General features: G+C 37.5%; 3 protein-coding genes across 8 annotated transcripts in view; 2 read left to right on the top strand and 1 right to left on the bottom strand.

Annotated features, from left to right (window-relative positions):
* LOC111496639 (type II inositol polyphosphate 5-phosphatase 15-like) overlaps positions 1–3,149 on the bottom strand; it is a 12,584-nt gene extending 9,435 nt beyond the window's left edge. The window contains exons 1-3 of the mRNA XM_023147134.1: positions 2,199–3,149; positions 1,862–2,111; positions 253–1,045 (exon numbers count right to left, since the gene is read on the bottom strand). Coding sequence (XP_023002902.1) covers positions 253–1,045; positions 1,862–2,111; positions 2,199–3,030 — 1,875 coding nt within the window. The 5' untranslated portion in view covers positions 3,031–3,149. The remainder of the gene's footprint in view (positions 1–252; positions 1,046–1,861; positions 2,112–2,198) is intronic.
* A 1,568-nt stretch (positions 3,150–4,717) lies between these two features.
* On the top strand, positions 4,718–17,012 carry LOC111498602 (zinc finger CCCH domain-containing protein 16). Of its 2 annotated transcripts, XM_023149910.1 has the most exons (11): positions 4,718–4,874; positions 5,644–5,681; positions 6,088–6,277; positions 7,866–7,957; positions 8,075–8,162; positions 10,094–10,187; positions 11,507–11,727; positions 11,853–11,971; positions 12,736–12,907; positions 16,177–16,249; positions 16,777–17,012. In XM_023149910.1, the coding sequence occupies exons 3-11, from the start codon at positions 6,096–6,098 to the stop codon at positions 16,813–16,815; spliced, it is 1,080 nt and encodes a 359-aa protein (XP_023005678.1). In that variant the 5' UTR covers positions 4,718–4,874; positions 5,644–5,681; positions 6,088–6,095; the 3' UTR covers positions 16,816–17,012. The 2 variants fall into 2 exon arrangements, with proteins under 2 accessions (XP_023005678.1, XP_023005674.1); XM_023149906.1 differs by lacking the exon at positions 5,644–5,681 and having other exon boundaries at positions 4,720–4,874; positions 8,067–8,162; positions 16,777–17,001.
* Positions 16,783–19,669, top strand: LOC111498634 (protein TIC 20-II, chloroplastic-like). 5 transcript variants are annotated; one of them, XM_023149972.1, is made up of 3 exons: positions 16,783–16,846; positions 17,084–17,170; positions 17,598–18,425. In XM_023149972.1, the coding sequence occupies exons 2-3, from the start codon at positions 17,152–17,154 to the stop codon at positions 18,224–18,226; spliced, it is 648 nt and encodes a 215-aa protein (XP_023005740.1). In that variant the 5' UTR covers positions 16,783–16,846; positions 17,084–17,151; the 3' UTR covers positions 18,227–18,425. The 5 variants fall into 5 exon arrangements, 3 of the variants coding, with proteins under 3 accessions (XP_023005740.1, XP_023005732.1, XP_023005745.1); XR_002720821.1 differs by lacking the exons at positions 16,783–16,846; positions 17,084–17,170 and adding exons at positions 19,373–19,550; positions 19,637–19,669 and having other exon boundaries at positions 17,504–18,232; XR_002720820.1 differs by lacking the exons at positions 16,783–16,846; positions 17,084–17,170 and adding exons at positions 19,362–19,550; positions 19,637–19,668 and having other exon boundaries at positions 17,504–18,232.
* Positions 19,670–19,730: the final 61 nt, after the last annotated feature.

Below are 19,730 nucleotides of genomic sequence, written 5' to 3'. Positions count from 1 at the left end.
CCCCCCCCCCCCCCCCCAAGAATGACGAACGAAGCAATAGCCTCTAGCTAAGGAAAAAAAAACAAGAAATAGCTTGAATTCCATGAATGACAAAAGAAGCAACAGCCTCAAGCTAAGGAGTATGTAGTTTTTCTTTTCATTTAGAAATAATAAAACATGCAGATAACTTTCTTGAGGTTCATTTATTAGTTTTCAAAAAGTTGAGATATAGCGAAAAGAAAGATTTGTACGTTTTATAATGAAGGAACTCACAGTTTCTTTAGCTGCTGACATTGCTAGAAAACCAGCTCCCATTTCAACTTCCTGCAACCCAACAACAACAATGCCAACATCTGTGACAACAGAACCCAGCCAAGAGATGAGAGAGTCATGAGATGCTTTTTCCTGTCCGACATTCCATGTACCAGTGAATATTTTTAAATTTTCCATTCTTGTATACAAGAATTCTTTCGCAGCCAACTCCGAGCGTATTATGCCGTCAAGGGGTCCTGGAGAAGTAACATTCCACCCACGGATACCACCATGATTTGCCAGGGTAAATATGTAACCAGATCCAGCACACATTTCAATCACAGCACAGCTATGAGCCACCCATCCTCCAATAAGGTTACCTTTGAGGTCCAATACCTGTACAGTACCACTGGCATAACCCACCCATATTCGTGATCCAAAAGAACAAAAACATTGGACAGCATGAGAATGATAAGTGTAATCTAGCAAACGATTTCCATATTTATCCCACTGAACAAGTGAGCCACTTGTACATCCAGTCCAGATCATACCATCTACTGTTATCACTAATGCTTCAGTTCTCCGATTATCATCTCCAAAGGCTCCCTTCACAGCAGCTCGGCGAACAGCATCAGCCGCTCCCATTATAGCATTACGTGACCGCTGAAAAAAACCAAAGGCACTTTGTGTCTTCTCTTTCTTTGGAAAAGAAACAGACTCCAACGTAAAATCTTGGACAGGAGTCATATCAACTCGGTTCTCCAGCTGACCATCAGTATTGAACACTTTCAATAGCTCCCTTGTGCGAGCATCCCTTGAAAAGTGGAAACAATAAATAACTAAAATCCACATATTAAAAGGCAATGACACTTGAAAGTATCCATTTAGCTACTCAGAAGCAAGTTACAACTACAGCACAAAGAAAACAGGATATTGAAGAGAATTTTTACCCATAGACATGCAGGAACTTATGTGTTTAGGACATGCTCCGACTGCACGTAACCTTAAAAAGTTTGTACTATGTCGAATGAATGGAAGACAAATTTTTGTAGTGTTTTGGGCAAGGGTTCTCTCTACCTGGCCCCAAGGCAGTTGTGAGACCTCCAATTGTGAATACACTTGGAGGGATGAAAAGGGGATCAACCACTAGAAAAGTTTTTGTGGGGGTGATGTATGGTCTGTGTCGGCGTGAGGGTATTCTAAAATGGAAGTCTCTTTTTTAGGAAGGGTTTCTTGTCATTTTGTAAAAGATCAGTGTTCTAAGGTTAGAGCGAGATTACCAACCCTCTCGAATTTTCTGGGAGAGTGAGCTTTGTTCTCGAATAATCATTGTTCTTACCTTGTCTCTTGTACATAATTCTCATGGCTTATAAATACAAGGTCAAATAAAATCAAATGTATTGTAAATCGGTTTTCTTTTTTAACAAAAACCAAGACAAAACTTTTCATTGATGAAACGAATCGAGGTCAATGTTGCATATAACAAATGGACTTGATTATATAAGTTCCTAATCAATACACCTTATCTTTAGATGGAAAGATTCATCTACTAAAGAAAATCGATCCATCAAATGCAACAACAAAAAAGAGTAAGCAATCTTATGTAACAATCACATAAGTACAAACGTACCAGAGCGCGAAAGAGAGGTCACTGGCACTCCAGACTTTGGCAGTAGAGTCATCAGATAACAAGTACTTAACATCCCAAGTAAATGTGTTACTGAATCCAACACTGATTTGAGTCCTAAGATCAATATAGGATCTTTCCACCAACAAAGAAGCCATAGGACTTTCTTCCGCTGTCAGGGAGAGAGCCTTCTCAATAGCTTCCCATGGCCACACCTTCAAAGCACCTCCCTCGGAACCTGACCAAAGATCACCTAAGAGAAAGAAAGCAAAACCAAAACAGTCAACAAAAAAGAAGCAAAACCCACCAAGCTTAGACAATCACAAGAGATTATATATACCATAAGATGTCATTAGAAGCGAAAAAACAGGACCACGATGAGCTTGCCAAGACAACGCTTCTGTAAAATGACCATTTGAATTCAAACTTTGAATATCCATCCTCCAGCATCTAATCCGGCCATCCTTGTGGCCACTCCAAACTAACCGATTTCCCTCATCAGCAACCAAACAAAAAGTAGGAGACGTCCACACTGACTCGCGAAATGGCACGGTTTCTTCATCACCATTTCTCACAGCCGTGTCTTCTGCCGCAGCATACAAATCCTTGAAATTCCAAAACCGAACGCCAAATTCACTACCAGCCCACAATTGGGACTCGCTGCTGGAAATCGTCCTCAAAAAGCACCCGATCTGCGTCTCTCTCAAAGGATGCGGCCTCACTTCAAGACTAGGCGGCCGATGAGGGTGAACAGCAGCACGCACCGCAAGCCTAAAAATCCCAGTTCCTCCGCCCCGCCCAACGAATTCAGGAAGAGAAGAACGACTCGCATCATAATCCGAACCCTGAATATTACCATCATGATTACTAAACGAAACAGATTGAGATGAAAGCTTCCGGTCTAGAAATTGCAGCATATAATCCAATCGTTTGGTGGTGGACTCAACGGAATTGGAAGAGACACCGTCATTTTCATTATCGGACGAAGACGAACTGGAATCGAAGAATTGGGTGCGGTAATTACTGGTAGTATCGTCGCGATTCGAGTACTCAAACCCATAATTGATGTGATTAAGGTTTTGGGTATACGAGTTGGTGAGGGGAGATGCAGTATGATCACCATCACCGCCGCCATCGTCGTCGCCAAGGTCGATAAGAGGTGGCGGCTCCATCGGGATCCAGCTAGAAAATTGAAGCAAATCAGAAACAAATCAGAAAAAAAGAGACCCAAATGGATAAAAGAGAGAATAATGTAAGCACCAAATATAACAGAAACAGCAAAAATTGGAAGATGACAAACAAGAGAGAGAGGGAACCGTTTTGAGTCAGCCTCATCATTGGCCTCTCGAGGTACTGTTCGGTGCTCGTAGCATAACTCTTTGGTTAAAATCATCGAATTAAATAATATTAATTATTTACTACTTTTTGAAAAATATTATTAATTAAATTTCTATTTCTTTTTTAATTTTGGTATTTTTATTGGGATAAATTTGTTGATATTGTAAAATTTTGTTTTTTAATAAACCTTTTTATTAACATTTAACGCTTTTTAAAATTTTATTTTAAATAAAAAAACTATAATATCTAAAATATAACATAGGAACAACTATCCAAAAATTCATCGAGCTAGTTTGATGGGTTGATCCAAATATGATTGAAATAAGACAATCGATGGATCTGTCTAATTTTTAAAATAGTGATTCATATCCAATCTAATAAATAAACGAGGGGATTGATGAGTTGGTCAAACTTAGCGTGAGATCCTGTGAGAGAGAGAGGAATGAATCATTGTTTGTAAGGGTGTGAAAACCGTTTTGTAGCAGGTGTTGAAGAAAACAATATCTACTAACAATGGACTTGAACTGTTACAAATAGTATCAGGGTCATACATCAGGCGGTGTGCCAACGAGTACGTGGGTCCCCAATGGAGGTAATATCTGTTAACGGTGGCGGTGGACTTAGACCTAAACACAATATTAATTACGATCTCAATGCAAAAAAGACTATAAAAATGCATAGCTTTTCAATTACTCAACGCATACATGCTTACTCATGAACATATAGTTTTAACGCTCTCAAAGTAAGAACAACTTAGTCCAGAGCACAAAATGACTTGTAATTCTACCTGTAATCAACTTACTCGAAGAGTCTCTTAATCCGTTCAAGTTTCTCGATAACCTATCCTATCAATCACTATATGAAGGTAATAGCAAGACAAGATGATTATCATCTCCGAGATAATGCCATGCCACTATGTTCACCTTCTCCAGACAAGGTCATGTCGTTATCTTCCTATAATCTATCAATTATATCTCTAAGTCAAGTGAGTGGTACCCCACAAAGCCATGGTACCCAACAAGGCATGTCCTCGATGTCCCTCAAATCCTCCCAACTCTTCACACACATGCCTCTCTCCTATAAGTGCACCAATCTCTCTCACGTCCCTTGATGAAATTTTAGTCTTCTAACGATGTCCTACCTAACTCTTTACGTGGCCAAATCACTCACGATTTAAAGCTCGGTATTCAAATTTTTCACGCTACGCTGAGTTGCTACTGAAGAACTCACGTTGTAGTATGAGTTGCAATGTTTCAGTGAAAGTATCTGACCATAAATCATTTCGGTAGTTGATTTTACGTTTTTAACAAACATCACAAAGTTGACCGGGTAAAATTAGGAATTTTATTTAAAAGGGGCAAAATAGTAATTTCACCCTCAAATTAAAAACATTACAAAGTTCATTAATACTAATTTATTTGTCTAATTTTTACAATTAATCTAGATAAAAGGTAAAATTATTTTCTTTTAAAGGAGTACATGGTATTTCACACCCTCAAAAGCTTTATAGTTGTTTCTTCGTCTCATTTTTGGCCATTGCCCCACCGCCGGGTGCATATTATTAAGAGAAGACTCGCCGCCGAGGAGAAATTGAGCGCGAAGCAAAAACTTGAGCCGAAGGATAGAGAGAAATCATGCATTACAAGAAAGAACCCTGCAGAAATTTTCAGCGTGGCAGGTATGGTGGATTTTCTACGTATTTTCGTCTTTTTAGTGCTATTTCATCGCTATATTCGACAATTTTATCTTATGTTCTGCTTCTCTGATTGTTTGTAATCGCTAATTTGTGCTAAGACTTCCGCACACTGTATCTTTAAGAGATTCCTATACGAATCTGCTGAAGATTATGAGATTTTTGATAGTTTGGTTCGAGGTAGTAGGATGAATTAAGTGGGATTTTATGCTCTTTCTGAGATTTAGTGGAGTGTACCAGTGCTTGGATTTTAATCCATTTACTTCAGTAGTTAATAGTGGTGATATTTGCGAGAAGAGAGTTCTCATCTTCGTGGAATCTTGGTTGGGCGAATAGGAATTCAGGGAAGTAAGATATTTTCAGTTCTCAAGTTTGTTGATTTGACTATAAAATGTGCGGTTTTATTTTTCGTTTTGACATTTTTCTTCCATATGTCCAAATTTAATGCATTATGCTTGGAAAATCGATAATTTTTCTTGGATAGCACATCCATGTTTGTTGATATAGCTTAAGCCTTTTTCGATGGTTTGATATGCATTGGTTGTGCTATATCAATATCTCATATTTGCTCATTTAAGATTTTCTGGGAGGAGTTACACTTCAAGATTAAGAGATTCTTGAAATTGGTAGTTTCAGCTATCGTGCCAGTTTTTTTAATTGGAAGTCTGCGTTTTAGGAGCACTTTGCGTTGCCTCATAGCTGAAATCAATAGTTCTTAGCTCTTATTTTAGTAGTCTTTTTATTTCCATGTCAGGTGGAAGGATGTCTTTTCCTCGGACATTTTTTTGTAAGGTATATTTTCATATTTTCATATGTTACTGTGTTATTATATTTTGATAAACAACGGTTCCTTAACTTTACATGAATCCTTTTGTTGCATCGTGATTTAATCTTGTTGTTTAGTTCTATGATTGAAGTAGATACCTTTTCTTATATACTTTTAAACTTCGAAAATATATTATTAGACCTTAATGACCTAACTAAAAGAAGAGAATGGAAGTATCTATTAGATTAGGACATGATTATTCTTTAAATGGCTTACTGTTAGGATCACTTTCTTTTTTTTTTTGGATCTCTCATTCCCAGGTTTCTCATCCCAACTAAACGATATCATGTTTTATCCAAGTTCAGTTTTTGGTAGCCTTTATTTATATTTATGTGCTGCTTTGTGCTTAATGTCTAATTTGCACTATTTCAGTTGTCAATATGGTGAAAGGTGCAAATTTCTCCACGTCACTCAGCAACCACAGAAACCGAGTAACTTTGGCTCTGGGATGCAAACAAGTTCACAGCAACAGCAAAAACCTAATCCCTTTGGATTTGGAGTTCATAGTTCTGGTCAATCTAAAGCAGCTGTTGATTCTGGATCCAAACAAAACCAATATAAGGTCACCTTTCATTTTCGAGACCTTATGCTCATATACGTTTGAAGTTATTAGCAGCATTGCTTTTTTCATCATAAACCTCAATAATGTCTATATGAGGAGTTAGAGTTCCTCTACATAAAAGAAAATTTGATTACATGAAAGAATGCCAATATACAGATATGCAACACAAGGCCCATTTAATGACTTAATTATGTTAGACCAACACTAAGCTAAGTAGCACGAACAAGGAGATTAGACTTGGACATCACGGCGCGTCAATTAGAAAAGTAGGAGCAGGCGTAGGACATGTTGGGGATGCATTTTTTAAAAAAAGAATATGTCTGTATATTGATAAATTAATACAAATAGATAAAACATGTAAATCCAACATAAAAAAAATAAGTGTGCTTGTAGCAGAGAGCTATAGGATCTCCTCTCGTGATCTCTTTTCGTCTTTCATAGGGTTTTTAGGGTTGGGTTAAATTTTATGGTTGATCATAAGTGGTGGATTGGGTTGGGCAATGAGCTAGGTGATTATTATTGTTATTATTTATAATTTTTTAAAACAAGAAACAAACTTTACATTGATTGATGAAAAGATAGAAAAAAATGTTCAGGCAACATTGTCCAGAGGGAGACAAATATAAGAAAGCAAAAGTACAGTGAACAAGGACATAAGAATGCATCCCAGTGAAGAAAAATATTGTTGAAAGCATAATTATCAAATAAGGTAGACAATGAACACCAATGAGAGCACTATCCCACGCATGTATTTAGGTTGATGTATCCGTGTGTTCCCCATGTGTTGAGACATGTCCAATGTATGTCTTTAATGTGTTGTTGATATCTGTGTCCAATATGGACACTTTCAAAAAGAGTGTATGTACTTTGTAGATGCTAACTATAGCCTGAGGTTTATTATTATTTGAACAAGAAATAGGACTTTTCATCAATGAAAAGTTAATAGGAGTACAAATGTACAAGGTCTACAAAGAGTTGACAGAGAAGGACATGAAAATGAAGGGAAACTAAAGAACAAGACTACGAAAAAGCCTTCCAACCAGCATAAATACAAAACAACGAATAGGCATAAAAAGCTTGAGACAGTGAAGACCAACAAGAAACTTTGATCTTGATGTGTTCGAAACGATCTTTTTAATTAAGAAACTTGTCTGCAAAGGTTTATTATTATATTTTATCTCTATTTGGCCTCTTTCTTTATAGTTAATTTTATATTGGCTCGTTTTCTTGGGTGGTGTTTATTAGGTCCTTGTGTATTCTTTCATTTTTTCCACGAAGTTTTTTCTTTTTTTTTCCCCCCCACAAAAAAAGTGCTTACGCCGCATCCACCCACAATATCTTTTGTAACCACCCAATAAGAGCTACTACTAAACCTCCCAAGGAGCTACCATTGGAAAAATTCTTGCTATCTTATGGCCTCGGAAGAGAATACTTCTCTAGCCTTCTCTTTGAGGGGTTAGAAAGGCCCTCAAAGTGAAGGCTATAATATATGTTATATCTCCCCCACCCCCCACCCCCTGTTCTTTTCAAACTTTTTATTTACTTAGATAAATTCATAATTTTGATTCATTACTTCTTTTTTCATTAGCTATATGAGAACAAATGGACTCGTTCTTCCACACCTACTGGAAATGCTCCTTCTCGAAAACCAGACAATCAGCCTGCGTCAGCTAATCACATGTGTGTGTCCCATCCTCTGGTCATTAGATATTGTTTCCCTCTGTTTGTTGCTGTTTAGTCATAAATGTCAATCACTTAAAAATGGAATTGAAAATTCGTGTATATGAAGATGCACAGATGGGGAGTCTTGCAAGCGCCAAATTGCTGAAGATTTTCAAAATGAGAGGCCATTATGGAAACTGACATGCTATGGCCACAGTAAAAGGTATCCTCACATTTGGACTTGTCATTATGCTAAAAATTTATTCTGAATCCTGCTATTTAGAATTATTTTTTTAGCACCAATGAATCTGCAGTTGATGCTTACTTATCTTTTATTGAAGTCGTTGTCATATCAGTTTTTTTTTTTGTTTAATTGAAAACAGGAACTTGTAGTTCCTGTTTAGTGACATTATTTGACAACTGCATCTAAAAATTGACTCCTTGGTTATTCTTTTTAAGATTTCCTTGGCTTTGGATAAAACTCGAAGAGCTTATACCGGTATCTTTACAACTTGTGTTAGTGTATTTATTCACATGAATTTTGAGGTATTTGCTTTTGTTGTACCACCCCTTCCCTCTAGAGAAGGCCACCCCTTTGCTCCTTTCCTTTTTGTTATCGTTGCATGTGTCTTTAGTGGTTTGTTTGCCAAATGTTTAGTTGTTGGGAGACTTGAGGCTCTGAGTTGGTAGAGACAACATCCAAGTAAACCATCTCAATGTTCCTTTTTCTCTAATTATGGCTCATCAAAGTTAACGATTTGGTAGATGTGGTGGGACTCTGGCCTTCAAACCAATCGAAGTCTTCTAGAGTCGACATCAATATCAGGGATGATGGTGTGAGTTACCTAGCTCATTTTATGGCTGTTCTACAGGTCTGTGGCCTTTCTCCTGGGCATGCCCCTGGGCAGAAGACCAGATGGTTCTGAATTTCAAACCTTATGAAGACCGTGTCTCAAATAGATTGGACCCTATTGAAGACTATTTTTCAAATAGATTGGCTAAGTTGAAAAGACTGACGTGCCCTAGAGGATGTAGATGGATCCTTGCAAATGTTACTTTTCCATTTTTAATTTATGAAGAAAGATTGTGAGGACGCTGGAAAGGTTATTAGAAATTTCTTCTGGAGAGGCACTAGAAATGGTGGAAGATGTAATCTGGTTAATAGTTTAGTATCCCCCCTGCCAATTTCCAAGGGTGGTCTAAGTGCTGGGAATCTTTGAGCTAGAAGATGGCCCTTCTCGCCCAAGGGAGATGGTGATTCATGAACCCAAAAAAATAAAAATAAAAATAAATAAATAAATAAATAAATAAATAAAAAGAAAGAAAGGAAAAATAAAAGATAAAAAGCTTGTTTGGAGAAGCCCGCAAATAGGAGCTTGCTCCTAATGAATAGTTCCCTCCCTCCAAGGGATAGTACAGACTTTCCGAGGCTTTATTCAATTGCTAATACCAATGGTAATCCCATATGCCATTACTGGTTATATTCGAGAATGGATTGATTCTCAAGTTTAGGAGAGACCTGGTGGATGCTGAATTTGAAGAATGGGCTGCTTTTGCAAATCTTCTCTCTTCTTTTTCTTCTGATGCAGGCAGGATAGAAAGAAGTGCTCCCTCGAAAGGAGTGCTACGTTCAGCATGAGAACTTTGGTGCGAAAATTAACTATTGAGCAAGCTGTCCTCAATTGCTTCTTTGTGAATCTTATATGGAAAGCAAAGTGCCCTAGAACATGAAGGTTTCATGTAAATTTTTGCTCTTTAGAGGCTGGACTCGTGTTGTAAAATCCAAAAAAGATGATTACGGCGTTGTCTCCTTGCTGGTGTGTGATGTGTAGAAATGATGAGGAATATCAATATTAACTTCCTTTTGCAGCCTTACGTTGGCATGAGCCTTTCAAGATTTTCAACATTTGGTGTGTCTTCCCTAAGATGGCTGGAGATTATGGTTTGAAAGGAACAATAGGTGTTTAGACAAGAGGACTCCAGTTGGGATTTTTTTGGGGTCATCGTAGATTTTTTTTGCTACTACATGGTGTACTTGTTAAGGGTTTTTCTAATTATGAATTTATATGAATCTTTGCCTATAAGGAGCCTATGGGGAATTTCTATGCAGTGCTTTTCATCTGATCTGACACCGTTGCACTTTCTTGTTTGCAGTCAACCTTGTGACATTGTTGGTGATGTTAGTTATGAAGAACTACGGGCGATTGCATATGATGAAGCCAAACGAGGGATAAGCTTGCAATCAATTGTAAGGAATCATGTTGATTGCTTTTGACTTCCTAGAACTGCACAGGTGTTTCTTGTTACATTTTAGTTGAGCTTTCATAGTATTTTATTTTTTATTTTTTATTTTTGTCAAATTAACTCTCCTTATATATATATATATATATATATTACTTTCTGTTTTAAAAATATTCCACAGATGAGAATGTACCATGGTTTTTGAAAATTATATTATTATCTTTATATATGATTGGACCTCACAATTTCAATTTTTAGTTTGCGTGGTTTTATTTGGGTAATGTCATGATGGGAGCTATGGGTAATCCTAGGGGTGGCAAAAATCCATACTGGTGGGACAGTGGATCTCCTACTAAAATAGGATCATAGAAAAAAAAATTTATTTTATTTTTTTATTTTTTTTTTAAATTTTCTTCTTGGAGAGATGGGGGCAGGGAATTTTTATTCACTTTAACCTTCCCCTATCCATTTTTTTTCCAATTATTGATATGTATAGTTATTTAAACTAATAAATAATGTAATTTCTAATTTTGTCACGAATAAATATAATTTTAATGAAACAAATAATTAAATAAAAAGACGAGAAATTTTCTTGTGGGGAATCCCAATCTTAAATGGGGTATGCATCTCGGTTTCATCCCCTTGTTCCCATTCCTAGCGTTCCTATTTGATTTTTACCTTTGTTGTCAACAAACATTTGAAGAGAGAAAGAAAGATCTCAAACCCTTCAACTGTTAATTTGACTTTCAAGATTTGATTAGATGAGATTGAAAGTAGAAAAATTAACAAGGATGCTCTTGGTATGCAAAATAGGAATATGAAGCTTGGAAATGTAATGGTTTACTTGGTAATAGGATTCTGTGTTTGGTATGTAGGAATAAAATTTGATTCTCTCAATCCAAAGGCCCTGCAAAATAGCCTACCCTCACAAACCACGAAAAAGCAGCCCTTACCAAACCTTCAAATTAGACGTGTAGAGTACATGTTCAATTATAGCAATGGTTTAATCTTTGACTCGAGTAATATTCAATCCCTCGTACGTGAATTGTGAAGCAGTAACTAGCGCTTCCATTCTTTTGATATAGGAAGCTTTGACTGATTACCTATCTTTTCTGGCATTATCTTGGTGTAAAAATATTCTACCTTTTAGCAACTATAGCATAATCTCTCTTCTTACCGATTGGGGAAAACTTCTGTAACTTCTTTAGATGGGATATGCTCCTTTGTATAATTTCATAATATTGGTGAAACTGTTCCCTATCTGACAACATAATGTGGTAACATTTACATCTTTCCTTAACTATTAACTCATGTATCCTGTTACAGGTTGAAAGGGAGAGAAATTTACTTAATTCCAAGTTAGCTGAGTTTGAGAGCCTTCTTCATAAGCCATATGTAACACCATTAAATCGTGCTTCTGGAAACCAAAGCTCACTATCAGGAACTAATTCTCTTTCAATTCAACCAAGTTCTCAAAATAGCGGTCCTCCTTCCTTGTCAAGTTTTAGCCAGTTGGGTGCATCACTTAATACGGGATTTGGTGCAAGGTAAGAAGAAAACAGCTTGATTTTAGTGTTTATCTATGAGATTGTATGTAATTTACAAAATTGATTTGATGCTATGCCGTCTGTGTAAATCATTCGGCCTGACATTTTGACAATTTATTTTACAGGCCCTCTAACCCACCTAATAATGCTTTTGGCCAGCCAGTTCAATTTTCAAGCTCCCCTGAAAATTCGAGTGCCTTTGGAGCAACCAATTTTCCATCAACAAATGCTGGTGCAGTTGGAGGTGTGTTCCCGAGTTTTTGTAGAAGTTCGGCTGTGACTTGTTTTTATCTGATCATTGTTTCCAAATCAACGAAAAAGTATCTCTATGAATGGGAGATGAACTAAGAATGTAAAACGATGAACTAAGGTTTTATATGATTTAAATTGCAAGTTATCTTGTTTAATATAAGTTATTTGATACAACCTTTTAATACCACTTTCCCACATGAAAGAAGCTACTTTTCGATGGTCGCTGATGTGTAAGTAAGACCATTGTTTTAAAAAATTGATTCAATCAAAATTTTGATTTTATCGATCTAGATGAAACAGATTTGAAAGAAAAAAAGATATATATTATGATGAGATTGAAATTTTTAAGTCCTAGAGAATATGGCAGATTTTTAGGAAAGCTGTTTTTTACAAACTACTAGGTAGGTGATTTTGCATGTATGAAGAAACTGAAAAGTGACTGCAGATGAATTAATGAATAACTAGTTTTACCAAATAAGAAATTTAGTAAAGATTAGTTAAAGATGCTTCTTTAATTACTTTTGACCATTGTAAAAGCAATCCCAAATGCACCCTTTGTCCCAGATGGGTAAAGCTGGGCAGTGTAGTGAGTTATTCTGCAGGAGAGTTCCATAACCATTTCGATATAAAGCTAGAGCTCTTTTGATTTGATATGGTTTTTGTGCATTCCTAATGGTAGCTGTGAAGTGTGGTTATTATTTTTATTTACTATTGCGATCATAAACTTTTAGTTTCTTCTGATTGTCGAATTTATAGGTGTATTTGGTAGCCAAGTTCCTAGCCAAACATTTGGAAACTCTACCGTAAGTGGTTTCAATAACAGTGGCATAACAAATGCTGGAAGCAATCTTCTTTCCTCTCCAGCGATCCCAACAAAGTTCCCCTCAACAGATGCTGGTGGACAAATTCTGTCAAATGCCCAATTGGTGTAAGCTTGTTGTAGTCATTTTTTATTATTATTATATATTTTTTTTTGTACTAGAAATGGAACTTTTCATGGAAGGAATGAAAATATATTAATGCTCAAGACGAACTCCACTAGGGAGGGATGAAAGAGAAGGAAGAGGAAACAATAATAAAAGAAAAAAAAAAAAAAAGCAACCAACCAAAATGCTGAAAGTAAAGCTTTAACTGCGAACATCCTAAAAAGCTAGACTTAGAAGCCAAAGAAAACCCAAAAAGAAGAAACAAAGGCTGAGAGCATCCATGAATCCAGCAAAATAATAAAAAAAAAAAAGTTGAGAAGCTTCCAAAGACGGAAGTTGAAGCGAGCTAACTTAAACCCAATGAATCAAGCAATCATTTGACTGCCAAAAGTAAATCTCCAGCAGAACCACCAACTTTGATGAGGCAATAAATTTGAAGAGGCAAGCATGAGTTCACCATTAAAAGCCTCTTCAATTGTCACCAATTCTTCATGCAAATCACCTAATAAATTCTTTACTGATACTAACAAAAGAACAATAATTGGTTCAACTCCGAGCCACTCCTCCTCATGCAAAGAGACATGCAAGAAAATACCAATAAATGAGTCGCTTTGCAGACAGAGTGTTGTCATAGTCGTACATTTTTAAACATGCGGTGTCATTACTTTGAAATGCTCATGACAAGCCTTAAGGAAAACCTAAGTCCCATATACATTTTTCGCATGTCTTTGTGGCTTCATCGAACCTTAGGTAAGGTTTACCTTTGCCAACTGAACACAATTCATGTGGAATCTAGTATATTCGGCCATGCATGCCGCCCGTGCATGCAGGTTAAATTGTCTGCGGCCTTAATCGACTTGCCTCTGTATTAGGGCAAGTCATCTGACTTGACCTTGCCTCTACTCGGGGCCAAGGTCTCTCATGTACAATGTCACATCTCATATTCTCATCTTTGTTCCCAGCAGCATTTCATGTCATGATGTCATCCCAAATCCCAAGATTTCATTGGCCATTGTAGCTTATTGAGACATGTCCTCAAGAATGGACCCATGTGTCGTTCATATTATCGAGGTCTCTCGAATATCTATCCATCTTGGTTCCATCGAGGCGGGGACCCTTTCATGTCCATGCTAAATCATCCGTACGGATAGCAAGTGCATATACCAATGTCCAACATGTGGGCGGGGGGCGCAATGTCGGCAAACCTGTGTGTCCGACAGTGTCCTTGAAATACCTATTTCAAAGGAAGTCACTCGTCTCGTAACGCTTGACCTCATTGTGACACACGTATGTGCCACATGGTAGTTCGCTTAGGTCACAGGGCCCAGGGGTGGTGGAGAGTTGACACCATGTCTCCCTCTATAGTATATTTTGAAGCATTTTTTGTCTAACAGGAATAAACATGATTTTGGTGAACAATCATATGGTCTCGTGGAGCGTTTTTCTGGCGTCCGATCAACACCAAATTTGGCGAGCTTTCATCTTTCATATGGATGAACTTAACTCTAGAGCTACATGCCCAAACTCCTTTCGAAACCTTGATTTTTGAGGTTAAGGCCCAGGGTCCTACCCGTCCCTTTATCAAGCCTATCTTTGTCCCTGCTGTCTACTTGTTGCCTCAATCTTTGCTTATGCCTCATCTTGACTTCCATGCACATTTTATATGGTGTGTTGGATGATGCACCGTCCTCCTCGGACACATCATGACACTTGTCTGTCTTAGCCCTCACGTGGCTAAATGGGTGCCATTTGAGGGTCGTCATTTTCTTTGTCTCTATATGAGGGTCGTCGTCTTCTTTGTCTCTATATGAGGGTCACAACCTACTCTATTCATAGTATGGTTGTGACATTCTCCCCCCACTTAAATTAGTCATCATCCTCGATGACTTTTTGAGAGTCTTAATCACACCATGGACTAATCACACTATGGATTGTGACACAGAGCACCTAAATGTACTCTGCATGCAAAGGAGGGGAAGTTTTGTAGCAAGCAAGAGTTTGCTCTATTTTGTGAGGTTTGTATGAGAGAATATTATTAGGTCCTTTAAGAGGGATTGAGAGAGACTCTATTGATGTTTGGTTTTTTGTTAGGTTCTATGTTTCTGTTTGGTTGGTGATGAAGTTGTTTCGTAATTGTTCTTTGGGTCTTATTGTACTTGTCTAGAGCCCTTTTCTTTAGTTTCATTTCCTTTTGTGGCCTTTGTATTTTGGATGCTTTTATATGTTCTTTCATCTTTTTCTCATAGAAGTTCAGTTCTTTATTAAAAAAAAAAAGATTGGAATTGTGGATTAATTTTCAAGAATCCGAGAGAGTGGAGGGATTTCATAGACCTTAATATAAGAAGGAAATAAATCTTGTACAGCTGATACATTTGGAGTTGAAAAGACTTTCTGCTCCTTCTATTGAGTATGGACTTCTAAACCGCAGCTTTCCTTAAAACCAGGCGAATCTTGCTCACGAAATAATAGATCTAAAGGCTTCTTCAATTGGATCTGCAAATGGCAAAGCAGCATTTGTTCCAAAGTTCGTCTAAATCCACAATACTTCGACTTCTATTATAAAAATGTTGTTTAATGGAAAAATTATGTTTTGAATTAATGGAAGGAAAACGGTTGGGAGCATTCTCTTTCCCTAAAATCTATTTACCTTCTAAGAAGCTCAACAAACTCTCTTCCATCAAATTTGAACTAGGGTTATTAATAAAAGCCCTCCTTTATTATTACCAGCCTCTTAGTAGAATTATATTGTTTGGAAATGAAATAGTTGATCCTTTAAAGTTCTTTTTGATATTTGATATTGTTGTTATTGACGTTAATTACTTCTAGCTCACCTCGTCAAGACATGTCCTCGAATGAAAGGTTGGAGGTTCGAATTCCCAATCCCATGGGTTCAAATCCTCAACACCTCTTACCCTCACCTTGTCACCTTGTCTTTTGAGTCGTGTCATCTAGGAGCATGTGTTCCGTATTTGAGTCCGATCTCTTAGAATTTGTTCGCTACAAACCTTTAAGAAGTTCTTAGTCACTAATTGTGGTTGTGCATCATCTTTTCCTCCCCACTGGAAATTTTTGCTCAGTCTCATTCCAACTTCATGTTTGAACATCATTTCTTTCAATTTCATCAAACTGCTATTAGATTCTGATTTATTTTATGAGATTTGTCATCATCTTTTTAGCAATAACAATTAAATTCAAGCAGCTTGACGTTACTAAATTTGTTCACCTAAAAAAGTTCGAAAATTATGTTCTGTTTTTCTCGTCAATTATGCAGAAATAAGTTACAGCAGGAAAATAGTTCTGTGGATGTCAGCATTTGGTTGAAAGAGAAATGGGTTCCTGGAGAGGTATCATGTTTTTCGTTTGTTTTTTGTTTTTGTTCATCATATGTATCGGTATCGTTAACAGTTGTGAAGTCGATATGATGCTGCCATTGATTTCATTTAGAGATCCCCACTCTCACAACCCACCTAAACTCCATGTCGGAGTATTTGGCTCACAAATTGAGTGTAGTTTGTAGCTGAGCTTGTGTTAGAATACAAGTTTGTTAGATGTTACGAGCTATATATAGATCTAAGCTATAAATGTTTAGATTTGCAATAAATGTTTACCCATTTGTTTTAAATTTCTTATAAAAAGATAAAAATGGACAATGTAGACCAGTGGAATCTAGCCTTGTATAATTATTAGTTTTTTAAAAATCTTCTTGAAACTAGACTACATAAGTATACCTCATAAGTTTCTTTTGAAAACCACAAGCCTATATAAAGAACAAAGGAAAACTAGAGTTTATAACATTTTCATTCTACTCTGGCTGCATCCATATGATCTTTTGAGTATTATTAAACTCAGGTTTCTTTGAAAATGTATTCAGATACCAGAAGTGGCACCTCCAGATGCAGTTGTTCAATAGCCCATACTGTTTGAGGACAACAATATATTAGGTATTCGTAGTACATAGGCGAAATTTAAGTGAATGAATTATGATCTTCATCTCACAAACTTCTAAGAGACTGGGGTCTAGTTTTAAAAGAATGCTAAATCTTGCATATGTATTGTAAATTTTTACATTTTTATCTTGAAAAGTGTCATAGCTCAACTTTTGTTTTACATTTTTATTATTGCGTGCTAGCCTCTTGTTTGTTATACCAGTAGATGGAGCCTCTTGTTTGTTATACCAGTAGATGGAGCCTCTTGTTTGTTATACTAGTAGATGGAGCAGCCATGACAATCAAAACGAGGTCTAAGAATGAAGAATGAGGCAGTTGGTAAGCCAAACCAATGGTCTGACTTTTCTAGTTCTAGATACGGAGAATGGCAGACCTGCAACTTACTAGCAGCTGGAGATGTATTTTGAGGGTTTCTGAATTCTTTCAGTCATGTAAGAACAACTTTTTCTATTGTGAATTTTTGTTTGGATTGATAGGGGCGCTATTAAGGTAGATACATCATCTGTTCACGAAAACTCTCATCCGCTTATTTGTGGTTACATTTGAGTCTTTCAAGTTTAGTAGAGTTCGAGCAGAATGCAGCTACTAAATTGATATTTAACACCGTAAATCGAGTTCAATAATTAATTATTTACTCATTTTTAAGTGTTTTTATCATTTTAAAAGATGAATTGTATTGTAGGCTGTGTATACCCTGAGAAGGGCATTGCTTCATCGTTTTCTTCTTTCTTCTCCTCTGCTGCAGAAATGGCTTCCACTTTCATCCCTCTCCTCAACCTCCCCACTCATACTGCCATTAAAGCCACTCTAATCCCTCACTTGTCCGTCCTCAAATCTCGCCACCGTTCCTCTCTCCCTCTTCTCTCCTCAAAACCCGCAAAATCCGTCGCCGTTCGCATGTCCTACAACCCTACTCCCGCCACCGACCGCCTCATCTCTGCCGTTGCCTATACTCTCCCCTTCTTCAACTCCCTCCAGTACGGCCGCTTCCTCTTCACCCAGTACCCGGTCCTCGGCCTCGCCTTCGAGCCGATTCTCCCTATTCTAGGGCTTTATCGCTCGATCCCACACTCGAGCTTCATCGCCTTCTTTGCGCTCTACTTGGGCGTTGTCCGGAACCCTAACTTCAACCGCTACGTGAGGTTCAATTCAATGCAGGCGGTGACTCTGGACGTGCTGCTGGCGGTGCCATTGTTGATACAGAGGATTCTGAGTCCCGGTTCGGGCGGATTAGGGTTCCAGATTATGGTTTGGGGCCATAATGGATTGTTTCTTTTCAGTGTTTTGTGTTTCGTTTACAGTCTCGCTTCTTGCCTTCTGGGTCGGACCCCTCACTTGCCGCTTGTTGCTGATGCTGCTGGCAGGCAGATTTAGGCTTAGGTTTGTTCCTCAACCGTTCTTTCTCATCCTTTCCTCTTTTTATCACCATTTTTTCCTCTGAGAATTTTTGGATTGAAAAGCTTGTAATTCTGAAATTATTGGATTATTCTTTGAAATTATTGGAATTCTGAAACAATGTTGGTCCATACACCTTTAGATGATGCGTGAGAAATGAATTGAGAAGTGTATTTTAGTTGTGCCTTTTCTGATTATGAGTTTCTGCAGCAGCTATACTGAACAGTTTTGCAAAAGGAAAATTTTGGGTAAGAGGCAATTGCAATAGGTTGATCATGGATGATGGATAGCTCTCAAGGTTAGCCCCTTTGGTTAAGGCAAGTTGGGCTTAAGGCATGTAGTCTACCTTACCCATAGGTTAAGTGTTCAAAATTTTAGGCGAGCTTAATAAGAAAAACCTTCGATGTCTTCCGACGTTGGTGTCCTATGCTTGGATTGGAAAAAAGGGTTTACAAAAAGCAAGAAAAAGGGATTGATTAAGGTAGAGTGAAGTCTACTAGATGTATTGAATTGAATTGCTATAAGACAACCCGGGTGGATGTTTCGAAGAATGATTCTAGAACTAGAATTGGATGGAATCCAACATATGAATAATTGTGGGGCAGTGTGCCACGAAACTGAGTTGCAAAGGAGGCAGTAGTGTCATAAATATTAGAGGAAGGTTGATAGATATTGAGGAGAGCAACGAGGATTGGTAATTCATGAAGTGGAAGAGAATGTACTGTTTTCTTATGGATGTTCCTGGCCACTGCAACTTCATGCTTTCTTTTCAGTTTTCACCCCCTTCTTGACTAGGAGCGTAGGGAGAGCCCGTTGCGCCTTGTTTTTGTTTGACCGGCCTATCCTCTTTCGAGAAGCAAGCTCCCTCCGGTTGTCCAGTCCCTGGGCGGCTCTCGGTTTTTGAGCATGTTGGGAGCTCTCTGTTTTTCTGGGAAGTTTTGAATTGAAGAGTTTGTAAGTTAGGGCTGTGGTTTTCCTCCAAAAGTACTGAAATTTTGTTTCCATGTAGAACTGTACTCCTTTAGAAGGTGTAGTAGAGGAATTGAGAAGTGTATTTTGATTGTGCATTTTTTGGTTTCTGAGTTTGAACAAGTTTTTGAAGTATTTGTTCAAGGGATGTTTTAGATAACGAAGATGATGGAAAGAACAACGAGGATGGAGACTTAGTAAGATGATGTGGGTTCTTATTAAGAAAGTTGGATATCAAACTTGGTTAGGTCCACCATCGATTGTGCTCGATTTTTGATACGACACAGCCTTCCATTCTGTGGACAAGATGAAACTGGATATTAGGAAATCCAAGGTAATTTTTTGAACTCCTATGATGGTTATCAACCATAATAAGCACAATTAAACTGTTTCTTTGAGAAACCGTTTTGAAAACTTGAGAGTAACGGTACCAAATATCCAAGATAGAGATCTTACATCGGTTGGAGAGGGAGAATGAAACATTGTTTATAAGGGTGGATGTGAAAATCTCTCT

The sequence above is a fragment of the Cucurbita maxima genome, unplaced genomic scaffold (genome assembly GCF_002738345.1).
Source record: "Cucurbita maxima cultivar Rimu unplaced genomic scaffold, Cmax_1.0 Cma_Scf00002, whole genome shotgun sequence".
Lineage (NCBI taxonomy): Eukaryota > Viridiplantae > Streptophyta > Magnoliopsida > Cucurbitales > Cucurbitaceae > Cucurbita > Cucurbita maxima.
The sequence above is the reverse complement of the archived record's forward strand: the minus strand, read 5'-3'. Positions and strand labels throughout refer to the sequence as shown.

What these genes read in the sequence shown, in the direction of transcription:
- LOC111498602 (XM_023149906.1), top strand. Translation starts at nt 4,831, where the DNA reads ATGCATTACAAGAAAGAACCCTGCAGAAATTTTCAGCGTGGCAG. An exon ending in CTGTCAAATGCCCAATTGGT is followed by an intron (nt 12,908 to 16,176) that starts GTAAGCTTGTTG and finishes TCAATTATGCAG; the next exon opens with AAATAAGTTACAGCAGGAAA. An exon ending in AGAAATGGGTTCCTGGAGAG is followed by an intron (nt 16,250 to 16,776) that starts GTATCATGTTTT and finishes AAATGTATTCAG; the next exon opens with ATACCAGAAGTGGCACCTCC.